Raw genomic sequence first — 19676 nt, 5'->3', positions numbered from 1 at the left:
AAAAACTGCGATAAGTAATTTTCACAGGCTTCTCTTGAAGCCAACTTTACTCCATTAAGGAGTTCTGCATTAACCGAAGCAAACATTATTCCGATGGTGCAAGTTCAGGGCTATGTGGTGGATGCATCAAAACTTCCCAGCCAAGCACTCCCAATTTTTGTCGAGTCATCAAAGATGTGTGTGGTCTAGCGTTGTCCTGATGAAAGACGAAGCCCTTTCTATTGATCAGTTTGGCCGTTTTTTTCGATTGCATGCTTCGATCTCATTATTTGTTAACAGTAAAATGTGGTGGCTCCTTTCCAATCCCACCAAACACTCAGCATAACTTTTCGAGGCGTCAATCCTGGCTTTGCGACCATTTGTTGAGCTTCACCACTATTGAATTATGATCTTTTTCGCACATTATTGTCGTATTTAATCCACTTTTCATCTCCTGTTACAATTCGCCTCAGAAATGGTTCGATTTCAGAAAAGAATCGCAGATGTTAATTTGATCCATTAAATTTTTCACACGACTTTTTCGACTACCAAATATCACTTTCAGCCTCACTGCGCTTCCACTAAGAAAAAAGTCATTAATAACAACAACAATAATTATAACACACACGGTTAGTTGCCATTTAAAAATTTAAAATCGCAACCAATACCTAAAACTGAACCAGAATGTCCTTAAGCTCTCACGAGGCATGTGTTACTCGGTGCGTATGAATATATCAATAACACACAAAGGTTAAGCATGTCGAAGAGGGAAAAGCGCAAAAGAAAGGCTCATAAAGTTGCCGAGCGAAGGCTCAGAACTGCAAGAAAAGGGTTAAAGAAAACTTCCATATCCTAGGGGCGCCGCTGGTAAAGCAAACCAAACCAACAGAAGTGGGACGAAGTGAGGAACGTGCAGAATTGCGAAGAAAATCCATTTCGCACGCATTTCGCACGACCATAAGCCGTGCAGCGAAAAGCGGAGATTGTGAACGAAGACAAAAAAATCAAAAAGAAGGCTCGCGCGACAGCTCAACAAGTTCCGTTTATGAAAAATTAAACCTACATAAATGGACAGCAACAACACAAAAGCCCTTCTTGTGCTCAAGTAACAACAACAAGTGGCTTAAAGTACACAATCGTCTAGAACGCAGAGACGAAGTGTAAGTGTGTGTGTGGGGAGCGCGAGCATGAAGTGAGCAGATTGCGCGAAGACCCGCAAACGACAGGAACTGCACGAATTAATTTTAGGGTTTAATATATGTTTTAAATTGAATTTGGTTGGATGTGCGTAAGTTAGTGTGTTTGCGACGCTTTGTTGTGTCGTTGGAGGTTACTTGCCTTGAGTGCTTACATTGCCTCGCACATTATGTTTATTTTCGCAAGTATCGGCATAAGTGCCCCATTGTAGAGCATGCAACACGTAGAACAAAACAGAACGCGAAAGTGTTACATGCGTATGTGTCCTGCAGGAAATCCACCGCATCACAACATCGTGATATATTGGAAATAATGTATATCATATCGTTTTCTGCATCCTCTTTTTCCTCCAATCGGTTTCTCATGTAATCATGCTATCTATCCCTAAAACTTCTAATTCTCCTAAACATTTGCGATATTTAAACTTTTTTCTCAAAAATCTGAAGCTTATATAGTCATTAGCAATATTCTCACTTTCCCAGACGTTTAAAGTAAGGTCTGCTGCTTCCTGAATATCGGTCTCCACTTAAATGCGCAACAGCTTCCCGCCAGCCTTGAAGGCCTGCATCATACCCACCTCTGTCATATAAGAGAAGATCGTATTGAACATCGCCCAGTAGACCTACTTCTTTCCTACGAGGTCTTCTTGCACGAAACTCGACACAACTGCAGCAGCAACCTTTGCTTACATTTTACTTGCGATACTTTTGCCATTGTTTTTGTTTTGTATTTCTTACACAAAACGGCGACCTGAGCGCGTAAGCGAAGCCTTTGTGTTAATAAGAAACCAGGCGTGAGTTGCAGCTACAAATGTGTGTAGGCATGCATGCGAGTGTGAGTGTGTGTGTTCACTGACACATTTCATTTCGTTCTGCTGAAGCTGCAGAGTGCAATTTCGTTGCCGCATTGAAAAACGCGCGCATTTTGAGGGCTTTCCAAAGGGCTTTGTTTGCACTTACTTAGTTCGTGGCACTCACCCACATCACTCCACCGCGGCTAGGTGTTGCAAAAGCTCAAAGCTAAAGAACAGTGAAAGAAGCATAATAAAAGCGCTACACCAACAGCAACAATCCACCGCTTCTTTTGCAAGAAGCGTGTGAGCGTGTGCGCCTCGGATGCAGCATGTGTGTGTATGTGTGCGTGGCGTTGGTTGAAAAGGATCATTGAGGTCGCATATTTTTCATCATTAATCACAACAAGCTAGTCGTGGCAAGCGACGGAAGCACAACAAAAAAAAACAACAACACACAAACGACAAGCGCAGCGTAGAATGAACACCGAGATAGGCCAGCAGGATGTGGATATATGGTGGATATAGCTAGAAAGAATAGTGATAAGAAGCATAATAAAAGCGATATAGATATAGATATAGATATAGATATAGATTAGATATAGATTAGATATAGATATAGATATAGATATAGATATAGATATCGATATAGATGCAGATATGTGTGTATGTGTAGCGTGGCGATTAGATATGAATAGGATATTGATAGATATAGATATAGATATAGATATATTTTTCATCATTAATCACAATAGCTAGTAGATGGATATAGATATAGATATAGATATAGATATAGATAAAAAAATATACAATAGATATAGATACGACAAGCGATATAGATATAGATATAGATATAGATATAGATAAAGATAAAGATATAGATATAGATATAGATATAGATATAGATATAGATATAGATATAGATATAGATATAGATATAGATATAGATATAGATATAGATATAGATATAGATATAGATATAGATATAGATATAGATATAGATATAGATATAGATATAGATATAGATAAAGATAAAGATAAAGATAAAGATAAAGATAAAGATAAAGATAAAGATAAAGATAAAGTGAATATGAATGATGTTGAGAAAATATCAAACTCTCGTATCAGTAAAGAAAGGAACCTAATCTGCCCTTAACTGTACTTTCCGCCTAGTTGCTCCTATACTCGTAAAGAACATAGTAATTTATTTGGCTCACATCCCCATATTTATCATACAACATTTGTTGCCAATCAGCCAATCAATTTGCACACTCGCATTTTCCTAAGTGAAAATGTATGCACCTCTCATCAACGGAGACAACTTATTGCGGCCAGCAACACAATTTTTCTTTCCAACTGCAACGCACATATACGTACACACATTTTCAGCCAATTCATGACCTTACATTTGTGTGTTTGAATGTTTGATTTTCTCAATGAAAGCAAGGGAATGATTGTCAATAAACTTTCAGCACACACTGTAACCAGTGTAGCAAGTGACGTGATCTCAAGTGAGACGCGTTGAGTGAAAAATGTTGCCAATCGGATTTGCCAAAAAGATGCACGTATTTCACGTATTTCTTGTAAATTTTGAATTTATACCAATTGCAGAGAAATACACACACACATATATATGTATGTATGTTTGAGAAAATTTCACCAATTAAAACTGCCCACACCAACAGTCTCACATCGAAGTGAGTGAATAAAATAAGAAAAAAACTTAAAAAGCGCATTTAAATTAAATTGAAATTGGAAGCGAATGTGGCGCACAGCACTGTAGGCCCAGCAGGCAACAAAGAAAAACGGACGGCAACTACTTGCCTTATGGTAAAAAGGTTGCTGCCACTTTGCGGCGCTGCTCTGCTGATGATTTGTTCGCTTGTCGAAGAAAACGTGAAAAATTAGAACAGAAAAACTCGCAAACATTTCTCACGCTCGATTGCCGCAGGCTACTTGAATTTCCTCGGCAGCACGTTGCCGTTGCACCACTCTCTTCGACCACCTTTTTTCGCCAGCCAGCCAAGGCGCGTAGTCACGGGCTCCTCTTGAGTTATGTGAAAACGTGACATTTTCCTTGCTACTGGACAAAATTGATGCCGCGGCGCAGCCTCTGCTGTCGTCACTAACTTACAATACTTACAATATTGCCCGGCTGTGGGCTGCAGGCAGGCGCAACGACTGCTGTTGTCTGCTGCTCTTGTCTACTTACACTCGCTTACCGTTGGCAATCGCGTTCTATTTCGCTGTTTTCAATGTTATTATTGTTATTGCTATTGTAGTACTTACTTCGTGCTTGTTTGGCGATTGTGCGATTTTGTTGTTGCTCCGGTTTTGTTGTTTGTACATTATTGTCATCGTGTGGCACAATTTTCTTCCTGCCACAGCACTCAAGTAAATTAAATCACTTGAGCGCGACGTTGTTGGTGTTGGTGTTGGTGTCGCTGCGAGTTACTAGTTACATATCGGTTCACCTCATTCGCCGGCTCATTTCGATTAAATCAAAATGACTTAATTAATTTCTGCCAATGCAGACGTTAGTCTCTCTCGCCGCAGAAGGAAAAAACAACATGCACCTTCTATATTTGTGCAGTTTACATATTTCTCTGGGCATGTAATGGCTGCCAGTTCTCATGGTCGTTTTGCCCGGTGACGCGAAAGAAAGTTCCATGTGGCAGAGAGCGAATTCCCACTGAATTTCGAGCAACTCGCTTTTCATTCGACCGAGTTCAATCGTTCCGTGGCTTTTGCTGCTCGATAGACACAGCCACTTTTACACATATACACTCATACATATATACATATGTATATAGCATATATATTTTGCATGTGCGCTGCTTATATACGGACACATGTGAATAAAGTTGTTCGAAATTGAGCTTTAGCCTTTGACTTACTTGCAAATTTAAAAAGTGCTGATCGAAACGTAAATAGCGCTTTTATTGGCGCACTGAGTTACATTTACTGAGGCATTGTGGGCATCAAAAGCATAGATGGACGAATATTGAAATTAATTTTGAACCCTAGTAATACCGTGATCATTGTGCCGTCCCGAATCAAGCATATAATACTCGTACAATTTGGAAAACAAAACCAACAACATAAACTCAGGAAAATTTTACACGAATTTAGCGACAGGAGAGTTGGAGTTAAACGATGAAACTAATGCTCCTAAGAATACAATTCAAAATCTTTGAAATAAACATTAGTGTGCCAGATGCAAATGTTGCGAAAGAATCGGTTTGAGAATGTTTGTAGCTTCGAGGCAACGAGGTTCCATATTTTGATGTCGTATGAAAGTATAGACTTAACATTGGAGTTGAATGTCTTTATTTTGGTCCACAGGGTAATTATCGAGCAGATCCAGATCGCATTGAGGGCGCCGAAAGATTGCTTGGTGATGCCTTCCTTTGATCCTCCGTATGCAGATATTATATGCTGCTCAATAGCATCGACTTGGAATTCTGATTATAGATGGTGTTGGTACGCATTTCCTTGGTTTTGCCCAGATTAATTCTGAAGCTTCCTTTCGCTATAGTTTCTTGGACCATAACTAGTATTTTAGCCATGTGAGCAAAGATGTGTCATTTAACATATACATTCTGCATTTCCTAGGTCCTCGAACCTAGCATTGAAGGCGTCACGGAAGGCATTCTCCGGCATAGCCTTGAGCCACGTAAACCTTGGCATTGACGGTTTGTCCAGGAGGAACAAATTCATGGTCCAACCGTCCATACCGTCCAATATGACAACACACCGCCTATGATTCAATTTAGTTCGTACGAAAGCATAAAATACTGTTAAAGAAGCAAGTATTGCCGTATTTATTCAAATTTTAATGACAACATTTTCAAAACTATGAGAACTCCATCATGCTCGTCTGCTGCCGCATTGCCTTAAGGCTAATGGCGCTTTCATAGTCACGAGAGGAAATTCCTCATACACACTCTCCTCTTCTCACAAATAATTTATGTGGTTCCATTAAAGTTATGCAATATAGTACCAAAGTTGCACAGATGCAACATGCAACTCTATCTTGCTACACATGTATTTAATTTGTGTTGTGTAGAACATCCACAACAGTAATGGTAGTTTGTAGGCATGAAAAGATCTGCATCTTCTGCGACCCCATATCTAGCCACTACAGCAGGGACCCACCAAGAATTGCGACACGACAGCTAGTTGCTAATTCTGAATACCTGTAATGACGTACAAGGTGTTATTTATGGCCTAATAAAGCACAGGCATGTGAAAAGGAAATATTTACCAACGCCATAGCAGAAGAAGAACAACATTGTTTGTCAAAGACATGGACAACGACAAATACGCAAGGGAGCAGTGGTCACTGATGGACGCGAAGTGGAGACAATATCTAGTCTGAAGTTAGGTTGCATACATACAAGCTAGAAGTCCTGATTTTATTGTGAATTCTGTATATTCAGCTGAAAGGTGTGACTGTTTCTGCTAAAATTCTTTTGTCGGTCGAATTCGATTCAACATTTGTTTTTGCTTCGCATTGTCGAATAAAGCCAAGGAGTCTCCCTACAAATGCAGAGAAAATGATGGGTCTATTCTTCAATTTCTTTATCGTAAGTTTTCTAACAAAGACCCTAAAATCCAGACAATACATCCATGATGGAGCCATCAGCTCATACACTTTCCAACCAGATTTAACAAACTTTGACTTAATTTATTTAATTGAAAAAATCTCTACACTCTCGTATCTAAATCTTCCAATTTTTACTTACTGTCTGTTCTACGCAAGGCTGCACGGTGCTGGGGGCCTGAAACCAGGCCTAACCTTCAGCATCGCAGAACAAAAGCGAAATTGAGAAGAAATCGAAATGGAAATGAGTTGGAAGAGACATAAGATTATTTGCATATTTATGAGCAGACATAAAAACTATTGAATAAGATGAAGAATTAAAAGCCGCAGCTCGGCCGAGCGAATGCCATCGATACAGGTACGCCCGAAGCTGCGGTCAGCAATCCACCACATTTCAAAGGATGCCACCTCTGCCGGCTACACGACTTCCTGGCTGGCATGCTCTGCCAGCTGCCGCTGCAGGCACACGCAACCACAGTCTATGCACCTCTTCATGTGTGTGTGTGTTCATGTGAGTTCGTTTATTTTACGCTTTACGCACTTGGCACGGCTTCAGAGCTCTGTTCTTGCGAGCTTTAAGTGTTGCACGAAAGCGGTGTGTTGCACCAGCACATGTGTCGTCATGTTGCGTTTTTATTGCGGTGGCAATGAATAACAAATATATCGGACACGCCCTGCCTGTGTCTTGATATTGTGTTTTGTGTTGCAGCGTCTTGTTGCAGGCTTCGTACCTCAACACTGCTGACGCTCCTCGCTCGTCTCTTCTTGCCACTGGCAAGCGTTTTTATGTTGCGACAAATTAAAAATACGTAAATGCATGAGCTGTAAATGGCAGCAAAGCGCTGTCAGCCGCTCCAGCACGTAAGCAATCATACAAAGAGTATTTGTAATTGCAGCTGAAAGCGTGGAGATTAATATGTATACATGTGTGTGCGAACGCGAAGCGAGTATTTCCGCCACTAATATGCAAATGTCTTGCCTGTTGAATATTCTCAATTGATTTCAATTTACTTTTTAGTTGCTTGCAACATTCACACATCGACGCTTGGTATGTTTGGGATGATATTTATGAACGCAGTCAAACATATATACATACATTTATATTTTTTATATATGTAGTATATTGTTATACCAGATGCGTTGTTGTTCATCTGTTTGTGCTCGTAGCTGCATTTTATTGCATAATTTTCTACATTTTTATGAGCGCATAACAAGGAGACCCATAAAATACGTCTGTTGCCCACGGGCTGCTCTGATGTAAGCCTTGTTCTCCGCCTGAGTAGTTGCAGCATAATTTTCATTCGATTGTTGTACTTTGCTCAACAGCAGACCAGCCATCATTGAAGAATTACTAATTGCTTGGAAAAGCATAAATTTAAACTGTAAAGGATTTCCATACATAAAAAATGGCCTTCCTCCCTTCGATTCTTCGGTAATACGCACTCACAAAATAATAGATGTATGAATGGATAGAGTCAAAATAACTTCTTCTACCGTATGTATTCAAACGAACCCGAAGGGATTGCTCCCCCACTCACTCTCAAAATTTCCTCTATCAGAGGTTACATATGAGTAAGTGTGGTTGGGTTCCACCGTGCTTTTTTTTAAACGAAGGAATTGCTATAGATGTTGCTTTAACAAAAAGTGCTGTGGTTCGGTGGCACCAAGCCTTTTTGAAGGTCCGGAAAGAGGTCGCTGATGAATGGGCAAATCCAAAGTGAAAGCGATGTTCATTGTCTTTTTTGACATCAAATACATTCCACTATGAACTTGGTCCTCCTGGACAAACCGTCAACGACAAAGTTTTACGTGGAAGTCCTCAAGAGACTCAAACGAAGGGTCAATCGGGTGCGACAAGACATCGCAGCCGGTTGGAAGTTGCACCACGACAACGCCCCGGCTCACACCGCCTTTCTTGTGAACAGCTACCTAACCAAGGCCGGCATCCCATCCCTTTCGCAGCCGCCCTGCAGCCCAGATGTAGCCCCCCGAACTTTTTTTATTTCCTTGCCTGAAAAGGCCGATGGAAGGGAATCCAAGCAGTATGCACCTCAGCTCTCAAGGCTATTCCGGAGAAAGCCTTCCGTGACGCCTTTAATGCAGAAGGAGCCTATTTTGAAAGTTTTTAAAGAATTGTAACTATTCAATAAATTTTTTTAAATCGACTCAGTCCTATTACTTGCCGGACAAACCCTGTAAATGAACAAACCCCCTTTCAAAGTACATAAACCACAAGTTTTCTTCTTTTCGATTATTCGGCATTTGAACTAATGATTCCCATTTTTTTTACAGATATCTGCCTTAACTTAACCTGGCGTGTGGTATATAACGTGTTCGTTGAACCGATTACTTACGCACCACTATACCTAGAATTCAGCGGCAGAGTGTATCGCGACGAAGCCGAATGCAGTATCTCACTTACGCACTGCAAACATCCTCACGTTTCCTCACAACGTCCGCACCCATAACCAACACACACACCGCCTTCAACAACAATAACAACAACTACACTAACCCGCCCACAAACAGCGCGATCAGGGCACAATCCAACAACAACATAGACTTACATTTTCCCAATCAAAATCCCAACAACAACAGCAACAATCGCCAACAGCCGAGAATCACCACGACGAACAACATATTAGGCACCTCGCGTCGCAGCAGCAGTAATTCAGCAGCTATAGCAGCCGCAACAACAAAAGTATCATTTGCGCAGAGCGAAGTAATCCACAACTACCAAACCACATCCACTACAACAACACTACCACCAATTCACAGCACTTGCCACGAGTGCAGCTGCAGCGACGCAACAACATTCGAAACAACCAGCGCAGCAGAAGCAGCAGCTGCAGCCGCGCCGACAGCCGCAACAGTAGCGCCATCAGCGACAACGGTGCCGCAGCGCGAATGAAATTTACTCACGATTAATGTTAGCATTGCGCGCAACAAACTGCTTTCATTCTTCAATCGCGACATGGCCGCAACGGATGGCCAAATAATACTGGCCGCCTCCCGCTTCGGTGACACCGAACCGCCGGTGTACCTGCGCGAGTTCTCCAAACAGCGATTGCCTGCGGTCGCAAAAATCGTCAAGGGCCAACATCAGAACCTTGGTGTGCCCACATTGTCGGCGCCCTCGCTTCAAAGCACGGCACTTTTCCTGAGCGCCGGCAAACGGTATCAGATACTGGCACAACCGATTAAAATCAAAGAGGGACGCAAGACGACAAATGTCGGTGCAAAGGTGCTCATACCGGAGACCTATCCCGGTTACTTTGAGCTACTCAGCGAAGATGGCCGTTCAACGCGTTGCATCGATTCGGTGCTCGAGCTTTCGAAGCGACGCAATTTACGCGTCCTCGTGCGTGAGACGTTCCGTTGCACGCAGATGAATCGCACGATTCACGCGGGCGAACTGCTGACGACGATGAACGACAATGGCAAGTACTTGCAATGCAAAAATATCAAAGACGAGATCATCAATTTGCCACTCGATACCAAAGCGAAATTCTCACCGATCGCCAAGGAAGATAGCATTAGCGGGGTGCATACGGTGAAGAATCTACTACTCAAACGGATGCCAGTCATTGTGAGGTAAGTCGTCTAAGAGTTTTAGTCGAAAGCTTTCTGAGAAATCGAGGAACTTACTATTGTAGATCTTATATCATATATTCCGCTTGCATTCCACTGCAAACTCTAGTTAATTGAGACTTGGTGTTCGTTGAATAGAGTTCCTAAACTTTGGTTACTTCTCTTTACCACTCTTTAAATATCTGAGGGTGTTCCTTTTTTTTCAAAACAAATTATTTTAGACTCTGTTATGAACACCCCGACGAAACTTGAGAGTTTGTCATAAACACAAACCGTAAACTGCAACCAGAGGTGTAACCCAAATGACCTGTTATTGTAATATTAATTTATTTTTAGACTTGTCCATGGTAGTGCTCCCAAAGGTCTGAAGCAACCCTTCGTACCAGAGTTGCGTCTACTCGGCTGTGTCGAAATCGATCGTATATTTGCGCTGCCCATGCAGAAGGATCACGATTTGGTGCCAGTACCGCTGAATGTAAAGATTAAGTTGCAGCGCGCACGCAACATGGAGCAGTTGGAGCACTTCATAGAGTATACCAGATTCCTCGAGAAGGCGCAGCGTCTGCTGTCAGATGCACGAGATCGCCTGCAAATAGTTGATCTTAAGTTGTCGGAGAAGGAGAAGAAAGACTCCAAGTTCAGTAGTCGCAACAAATTACCCGTGGTTATGTTGCCATCGGCAGCAGTCGCCGGCGGCCTTATGGAGAACGGCTACGTGCTGCGCAAGAGCGCCAGCTGTGATGCATATGGCAAGGGTATCGGTGGGGCAGCGGGCGTACTCACAAGCGCCGAAATCGCCGAGGAGTACAACGAAATCGATCACATTTACGATTATGTCCGGGGCCTGACGCCACTCTCCAAAGGCTTGTCGCGTTTTGAACCCATCTGCGAAACGCCGACTATCAAGTCGCATCACACCGACAGTAGCGGCAATTATTGCAGCCTCATACGTGTGGGCGCGCAGGCGAGCAGCAACAATAACAACAATAACAATAGCAACAGTTTAAATGCCAGCAGCGGCAGCAACACAAATCACAGCGGTGGCGGTGCCGGTAGCGGCAATAATGTTAACAACAATAACAACAACTACAGTAGTTTAGAGTCAGTCAAGCAGACGACGAATACCAACACGAATAGCAGTCACAATAGCAGCAATCACAGCCACAATAACAACCACAACAACACTGGCGGCAGTGGCGGCAGTGTTGGTGGTAACCATCACCATCACCACCATCATCAGAGTCACAGCCACAATCATCATCACAACCACCCACACGCACACCCGCACGCGCACCCACATGCCCATCAGTCAGGAAGTGGAGCCATGGTTAACCACTACCACCATAACCATGTTCAAGAGGACATCAAGCCAGTGCCACCGCCCATTGAGACTATACCGGGCAAGAAGTTGCCTGAAAAGCGGCAACGTCCCACATTACCAAAGCTTTATCTGAAGAACACGAACAGTGCAGGCACCACAGTAACTGCGGCCGCGGCGGCCAGTCATCATAATCAACATCATCACTCGGCGCAGACGCAACACGCTCACACTGGCAACTCGACAGCAGCAGTGGTGAATGCCACAGCGGCAGCGGTGGCAGCGCATCATGTCCATCACTACCACAGCAAAGTGCTAACACCTAGCAATAGCAATAACAACAGTGGTTCCCATGCCGCAAATGGACCACTTAGTGCCGGTATTATGGGGGCCAGTAAGGAATGCATTCTGGAGCCACAGTCACCACTCTTTCATATCAGGTAAAAAGGCGGAACCGAACGTACATTAAATTAATTAATTTTTATAGGGAACAAAATTTTGTTTGCTCCAAGCTTTTTCATAAATATTCATTAAGGCTCCTTCGGCGCCTTAATCCATACTCAAAAAACGTTTATTCTATATCCCACAGGTACAAGAGCCTCAGCAGCTTGCAGTTGACGCCCGAAAATACCTCCATTACCGCCACACCGATCTCAAGTAACCCCAAAGGTAATCAGTCAACCGCAATACCACCGGATGTGGTACTCAAATGCAACAGCATCCTCAACCACCAGTCGCATCACGCGCCGCACCTACCACCACCGCCGCCGCCACCACTCAGCAAGAGCGCCAGCACTGCTGGCGGCTTAGCAGCTGTAGCCGGTCTCGGCATGGGCATGGGTGTGGGCGTCATACACCATAATCCACGCGAAGGTACACTCGACTCGTCGCGCAGCGGCGGACGTACCTCTGGCGATTCCAACAAGTTGCCCGAAAAGAAGACGCGTCGCCTGTCGCGTCCTCGTAGTCTATCGAATTTAGTCTGGGATCTGCGGCCATCCAAAGAGAAATCAAAAAAGAAATTATATATACATCACTTCGATCACCGCCAACAAGCGACACTGTATTTGTAGTCAGGTGGCAGGAGGGTTGCACGCTACTGGAAAATGGCGGGACAAGTGGTCGAAGAAAATGCCATATATAGACTTTAAATAAGATCTTACGTAGAAATATGGGGCATAGCTATTTTGAATACTTTAAGTTTGCGGTGGAATGAAGACAGTACCAATGAAAGATGAATGATGTTGCCATCACTTTAGAAACCTACACAGCTATTTGAACGGAATTTTAATGCATTATCTTAAGGTGAGTGGAGTTCACGCGATTAATTTGAGCTTAGTATTGGAAGTTAGATAAACCTTTAGCAAATACCGTTGCTGTCAATTTTCAAAAGTATTGCAGAAATATTTTCCTTTATTTCCAACAACTTTTCATCTGTTATTACCTTTCCTTCCCCTTCATTTATTCTCTTACTGCGTCAGATAGTCGCCAAGTATTGGCCAATAATTCTAAGTCTGCCATTTACCTTATTGATTGGCTCTTGCTCCAGTAGACACCCAAGTCATTAGAGGCTATTTAAATTAAGCAATCACAGCCAAGTCCTCTTCGCACTCGAGACAAGGGACAATCACGCAAAGTAAATGAACGAGTGTGGCATTAGAGAAATGAGCGGAAAACAAATCAGTGCAATATTTGCTGTAATTGAGGCAATATTGTTGCTGCAACATTTAGAGGAAAACGCCGCGGAATTTGCAAATTGAATCGTGTCTGCAAGTCTCGATTTTCCATTTTCGCAGCGCAGCAACAGCGGGAGGCAGCAGTGACAGTCTGACGCCAACGCGTCCTTCTTTGCGGCGCGCCAGTCGGCGCCTTTCAATATTCGCTTTGATGACAGTTGCCGTTGCGCCCAAAGTTTGTTCTGGCCTTTTCTGCTGTGCCAACATTGCACCTCGTTTGTTTGTTTGTCTTTTAGGCGGACACCTTCGTGCGCCGAGCTCAGAATGATTTCAGTTCGGTTATTTCCGCTATCCGTACTATAAAAGCAAATTAAGAAACATTCCTCTTTCTGAGTAATTTCTGCTTACAATTACCAATTGCAATTGTGTAATTTATCAGCTAATGCGTTTCGCCTTCCAACTTGTGCTATGTCCACTAAGTGGAATAGAGGAGGCAGTCGACCACGTTGTGCCATTTTTCCGCTAGAGACATTATTCTATCAGTGTAAAACTTTTCTGGTTTCTCGGCGAAAAACTGCGACACGTAATTTTCGCAGGCTTCTCTTGAAGCCAAATTTACTCCATTAAGGGAGTTCTGCATTGACCAAAACAAATAGTAGTCCGATGGTGTCCGATGTGATGGATGGAGAATAGGTCAAGGCTATATGGTCGATGCATTAAAACTTCCCAGCCAAGCTCTCCCAATTTTTTGTCGAGTCATCAAAGATGTGTGTGATCCTGGCTTTGCGACCATTCAGCTTCAGCACGCTTGGACCATGATATTTTTCGCACACTACTGTCGTATTTGATTCACTTTTCGTCTCCTGTTACCATTCACTTCAGGAATGGTTCGATTTCATTTCGTTTCAGCAAAGAATCGCAGACACGAACTGATGCAGCATCGTCTCCGGAAACTTCACAAATTTCACTGGTGGCTTACGTGGCATTGTTCCTTTTTTATACCAAAATTTCAAAAATAAGCGATTTCTTCATTATATTCACTCATTTTTGAACAGCTGTAACTTTTTCAACTTCCTGACAAAATCCATCCGTCCTTCTATTGACAAAGTACGAATATACTTTTTCAGTCAACCTAAGCTTCTTTAATATATGAGAGATAATATTTCAGAGAGTTAATATTTGATTGAGTTTCCTTTTTTAATACTTATACTTTCAGCTTCTGATCCGATATCTTCGTCCAGGTAGAAACCACGATTGGAACACCAGCGCTAATGTCAATTGCAGATCTTACGCAGAACCACTAAAAACTTTAAACGTCAAACTTGAAATGCACAAACCTAGAAATTAGATATTTAAGCACATATATTGAGAAACGGAGGAAGAAGAGAACAAATATCTTATAACATTAGTAGAGAAAGCTTTAAAACTATTTTTTCTCAATTAATTAGATTGTGCCTTTTATTAGCAATTAAAATCCTTTTAAATAACAAATTTTAATAAAGTTAAAAGTGATCATGTTTATTGGCTTATTGGAAATATTGTGGCAAGGCCCCAACATATATTTGTATGTATGAAGAATTAATTTACGTGTTTAGCTCTCTTTTGGCATTTTCTTAAAGAAACTAATATACAAAAGTCAACTATTAAGTCTTTGAATATCTCAAAACTACGAAAAAATATTTGAAAAATATAAAATTTTTGATATTTTTCCCATAATATTTTCGATTCAAATGAGATCCCAAAAAAACAAAACAAAAACCAGAAACATAAGAGTTTGCAACAAACGCACAACCAACGCCGAGAGGTGAAAACTGGAAGCAAAATAAGTCAGTGCTGTGCTGACTTCGCATTGAATCTTGAGAAGATTCTTTCCGAGGCCCGCACAGGCACTGAGGGACGCCATAAGTAGATAACAAACAAAATAATGATAAAATAAAAGTGAAAGTGGAAGTGGGAGCAGTCTGAGATAAACTGCATTGAATATGAATTAAAGTAAACAAAATATGCAACAACAACACTTCAAGTCTTTAAAATTGTGATTTTAATTTTATGTCAAAAATGTATGTAGAGAGTGCGCAGAGTCGGCATTGGCGGATTTTGTTATGTTTAAATCCGCGCGCGACCAGCCGGCCGGTGACGTTTCAATATTCGATAAATTAAGTGCATCATCTTATTACATTTTACTTGTTTATTAATCATGCATACTTGCAGTCGCATTTGTGTCCCAGTAGTTTTATGTACGCTAAGTTAATTTACATTTTATATTTATACGTTTAATGCTTTTGTCAGTCACGTGTGCTTTTGAACAGTGCGGAGACGGAGACGGAGGCGCGAACTCGAGTGTTCGAGTACGCCTTCCGCAGCATTTTCAAAAGTGATTAGTTTAATGAATAAAGAATTTATGCAAAACACAGGGCGGGAAGTGTGTGTGTGGGTGTGCAGTGGCCGCTGAGCGTCGAGTAAGCGCACTCAGCTTCGTCTCAACTCGGGCGCTGTCGGCTGTTGCACACTCAACCGCAAATAACTGTTGCATTGTGAATGTGTAGAGCTTAGGATAGACACACATGTATACATACATATTTACTCAGCTGTTCAATTGAATCCGCTACACATACCGTTAAAACTTCAGCATGTTAAATAGTAGAATGAGAACAGTCAGAACACTGATCTTTAGTAACTGATAGTTATCTAGCTAAAACTCAAAACTCAATTATTACAAATGTCGGCAAAACAAAAAATAGTTACAATAACAAAAACACACGAAAATAAACATGATTGAACAGCAAACAACAACTACTGCCACAAAAAGTGCAAGCGTTTTTAAGCAAAAAATCGTAAAATAAATCAAATTAAATTTAAACTCTACTCAAATATTACAACAACCACACACATACTCAGTTACATACATACAGTTATGTAGAAAGTTAAGTAAAGGATAAAGCTACAAGGAGAGAATGCAAGAACACATAATTTCACTACAAAAACATTGGCTTAGCAGACAGCAAAGGCAAAATATTATTGCAAATGTCGAGAATTTTAAATTTTACCATAAAATTGCAACAAAACCAAGAGACATTTCGCAGGCATCAAGTTGCATACAAAATACTATAATACATACATACATATATACTCAATACATACATAGCTTATATGTAAATGTTGCGTGTGTACATTTCGTCGATTGTTTCGTTTAGTTTAGTCTCTTTTAGTTTAGTTTTAAATAATGAATGAAACTTGTAACTGTATTAGTCGATAAATATGCATTTTAGTACTTTATGTCCAGTAAAGATTGTGTCGCGTAAATAAAAAAATATATGGAAATAAAAATAGTGTGTTTTAATTCTGCTTCTTTTTGTACTCAGTGCTGCCAATGGATTCGTTAAACTCTTCGGTTGTTCAGAAGGTAAGTTTAATTATTGGGCTCGTTAAGTTCTACAGCAGAAGGCCTTTAGTTCGGGATACTTAATCGTTTATAAAACCATGGAACCCACAAACTTAGAAACAACAGTGAGGGTTGAACGATAACATTTATCTCAAATGGTAACTATTCTAAATTTATGGTTCAATTAGGGACCGACGAATAAACGTATCAGCTGATATGAACTAGCTTCTGAGTGCGTAATGTAACTGAACGCTCACCAGCGCTTCAAACGTCCTTTTCTACCATCCGCGAAAATTGGATTTCCCGTAGAAATGAGTCAATTCACTGTTCTTTTACAACTCATGGTTGCAAATCTCGATATTTTATATTAATTAATTAATAAATATATTTGAAATATTCTTAGACTAACTCAAAACCACAGTCGAATACAGTTAATTATAAACTTCTTCTTCTTTAATGGCGCAGACACCGCTTAGGCGGTTATAGCCGAGTTAGCAAGCGAAGCCAGGTCCTTTTCCATCTGATTTCTCCTTGTCTCAAGTGCGAAGACTGTTTCTTTGGTGACAGGAGATATTAGTCCAGTCATTACAGTAAGTTCACCTCGGAACTCGATATACCCATTTATATGTCTGTAAATACTTGTATATTGACACCCTAAAGTTGCCTCAAAACCTACATATGGTAGGGTATACCTACCATACAGTATTTACAGACATATATGTAAATGGGTATATCGAATTCCGAGATTCTTACCTAATTTAAGCTTAAATTACTGGACTATATTTCGTCTTGCCATCGTTCACTACCAGACTCATTTGGATCCTTATCCAATCTGGAGAAAGCAGAACTAACGGCGCGGTTGTTGAGGCAAATGTTATGAATATCATCGGCATACGCCGGCAACTGTACACTCTTATAGAAGACAGTATCTTCCCTATTTAGTTCTGCAGCTCGAATTATTTTCTCCAAGAGCAGATTGAAAAAGTCGCATGGTGAGGAGTCACCTTGTCTGAAACCTCGTTTGGCATCGAACGGTTCGGGGAGATGCTTCACGATCCTGACAGAACTTTTCATATTGCTCAACGCCAATTTACAAAGCCGTATGAGTTTTGCGGGAATGTAGACATCGCGGCATAAAGGCAGCTCCTTTTCGTGCTGTCAAAAGCAGCTTTGAAATTGACGAATTCCTTAATTCGTTTGCCATGGTCGTCATCAAAAGGGGGGCTTCTCTTCCTAAGCTTTGTGTTCTTTGGCTCCTCAGAGGATACTTGGTCTAGGACCGGAAGCCTTGAGCTGCTTGAGCCTTCTGTAAACGAATCGTTTCTGGCCACTCCCAAGTGAAAGGCAATCAGAGAACTTTCATCACTTGAGTAAACTTCTACACATGACTCCATCCGACATTTTACATTATGAAAAGTTATGACTGTAAAGCTAGATGTGTGCAAAACCATGTATCGCAATGTTGCCATTGCTCAAATGTGAACAAAAGAGACCTACTGATTTCTACGTTGTCACTACGGGCATAACTTTTGACAAATTTCATTTAAAACGGACGGTAAGTGCAAATAATGGAAGACTAAGAACTATGGTATTTCTTATAAAATTGAAATATGTTCACAACTCGGCAGGAAGATCAAATAAATAAAAAGTAAAGAATTCTCTTCAGAAAATGTTCAAGGCTCACCATCCGATTTTAACAGAGCAAAGTTAGCCTCTCTCCCGTTTGCAAAGGTAAAATAGAAATGCACTTGAAATCAGTGCGAAACATACGAGTAACTGCTCGGCTCTGGCGAAATACTAAAATAATCCCAAAGTAAGACATTATTATGCGCAATTGAGTTCCACTAATACCTCTCCTCTACTCATTCCTTTCCTAGGCAAGCCGGGCATGTGAGTTACAAATTGCTATAACTTGGCTTTCCTGCTGTGAATATCCGCAGCTCTAATATGAAAGCGTCAAGCCAGAAGAAGAAACGTACTGCTTAGCAGCACAGTCAATGTCACCGCGCCGACTAAATAAAGCAATTTTCCGCATTACAGTAAATCTGTGCAACACATGCATATATGTATGTATGTATCTCCATTACGCCATTCCGCATTTGCACTACGCCTTTTTATGACTACATACATATATCGATATATGCACGTGTATGTATATGTGCCTTCAAGTCAGAAGCGTGCATTTGCTTGTGGATATTCTAAGCACACACAGCTGCACACAAACACTCGCCCAGCCCGTGCAATCCGTTAGAGAATTAATAAAACTTTAGCCTCAGCCAAATTTGGCTTAAACGTTTTTCACCAAAAAGCTATCGAATGCACACAAACAAATTGCACTGTTTGCTTTGTTGTTATTGCCGTTGTCATACAAATTTGGTTGCTGTTGTTGCTGGCTAAGTTGAGAATAAAAATAAAAGACAACAACTGGAGTCGCAATTGCAATTAACACGCGCCGCTCGACGCGCATGCGCCGCTAGTCGTTCGCCACCTGACAATTGCAAATGGACAAAAACAAAATCAAATTGAAAAAACAACTGTAAAATCATGAAAAATAAAACTCCGCTTCTGACGGCAACTTGTTTAGCGCGCGCTGACGCTGTCGCCGACATGGAAGCTTATGTGGTGTGGCACGCGTTTTGAGGTGTTGAACGGCGAAAAGTCCCACAAGCGAGCGCGGTATGTGGCGTAAAATTAGGGAAACGCCAAGCTAAAACAAAAAACTGAGGAAAACATTTAATTGCCGCTTTTTATGCGGTAATTATTTGTATTATTGTTGTTTCATTCACATACACACACACACACACATTTATGTATATATATATATTAAACACATCTACGAACAACAGTTTTGCATTACAAATAGACTTTTTCATTTTCGGTTTCGCCTTTGTATGCCATTCTCTATTTCTACTCAGTGTTGCACTTGCCGCCTTGACTGCCGCCAGCGAATCTTCCAGTTCTACATACAAAGAATGCGTCCGACGCTTTTGTTAGAACATATTTTAAGACCGGTAAACACTTTTGGAAAAGCACAGAAGAATATGGTGACGTACTATGTATACGTATATGTATATATCGTTGTGACTTGGAAGCTTTAAAATCGAAGAACATTTGAAATGAAGATCGATTTTTCCGTT

At 41.3% G+C, this 19676-nt stretch overlaps 1 protein-coding gene across 8 annotated transcripts in view; it reads left to right on the top strand.

Annotated features, from left to right (window-relative positions):
- LOC126756348 (uncharacterized) overlaps positions 1 to 16484 on the top strand; it is a 174860-nt gene extending 158376 nt beyond the window's left edge. For all 8 annotated transcript variants that reach the window (XM_050469342.1, XM_050469340.1, XM_050469347.1 and 5 more), the window contains 4 exons: positions 8865 to 10166; positions 10500 to 11921; positions 12071 to 12786; positions 14374 to 16484. In XM_050469342.1, coding sequence (XP_050325299.1) covers positions 9547 to 10166; positions 10500 to 11921; positions 12071 to 12554 — 2526 coding nt within the window. In that variant the 5' untranslated portion in view covers positions 8865 to 9546 and the 3' untranslated portion in view covers positions 12555 to 12786; positions 14374 to 16484. The remainder of the gene's footprint in view (positions 1 to 8864; positions 10167 to 10499; positions 11922 to 12070; positions 12787 to 14373) is intronic.
- The last annotated feature ends 3192 nt before the right edge of the window (positions 16485 to 19676 follow it).

The sequence above is a fragment of the Bactrocera neohumeralis genome, chromosome 4 (genome assembly GCF_024586455.1).
Source record: "Bactrocera neohumeralis isolate Rockhampton chromosome 4, APGP_CSIRO_Bneo_wtdbg2-racon-allhic-juicebox.fasta_v2, whole genome shotgun sequence".
Classification (NCBI taxonomy): domain Eukaryota; kingdom Metazoa; phylum Arthropoda; class Insecta; order Diptera; family Tephritidae; genus Bactrocera; species Bactrocera neohumeralis.
Note: the sequence above shows the minus strand (reverse complement) of the source record. Positions and strands in the feature narration are given on the sequence as shown.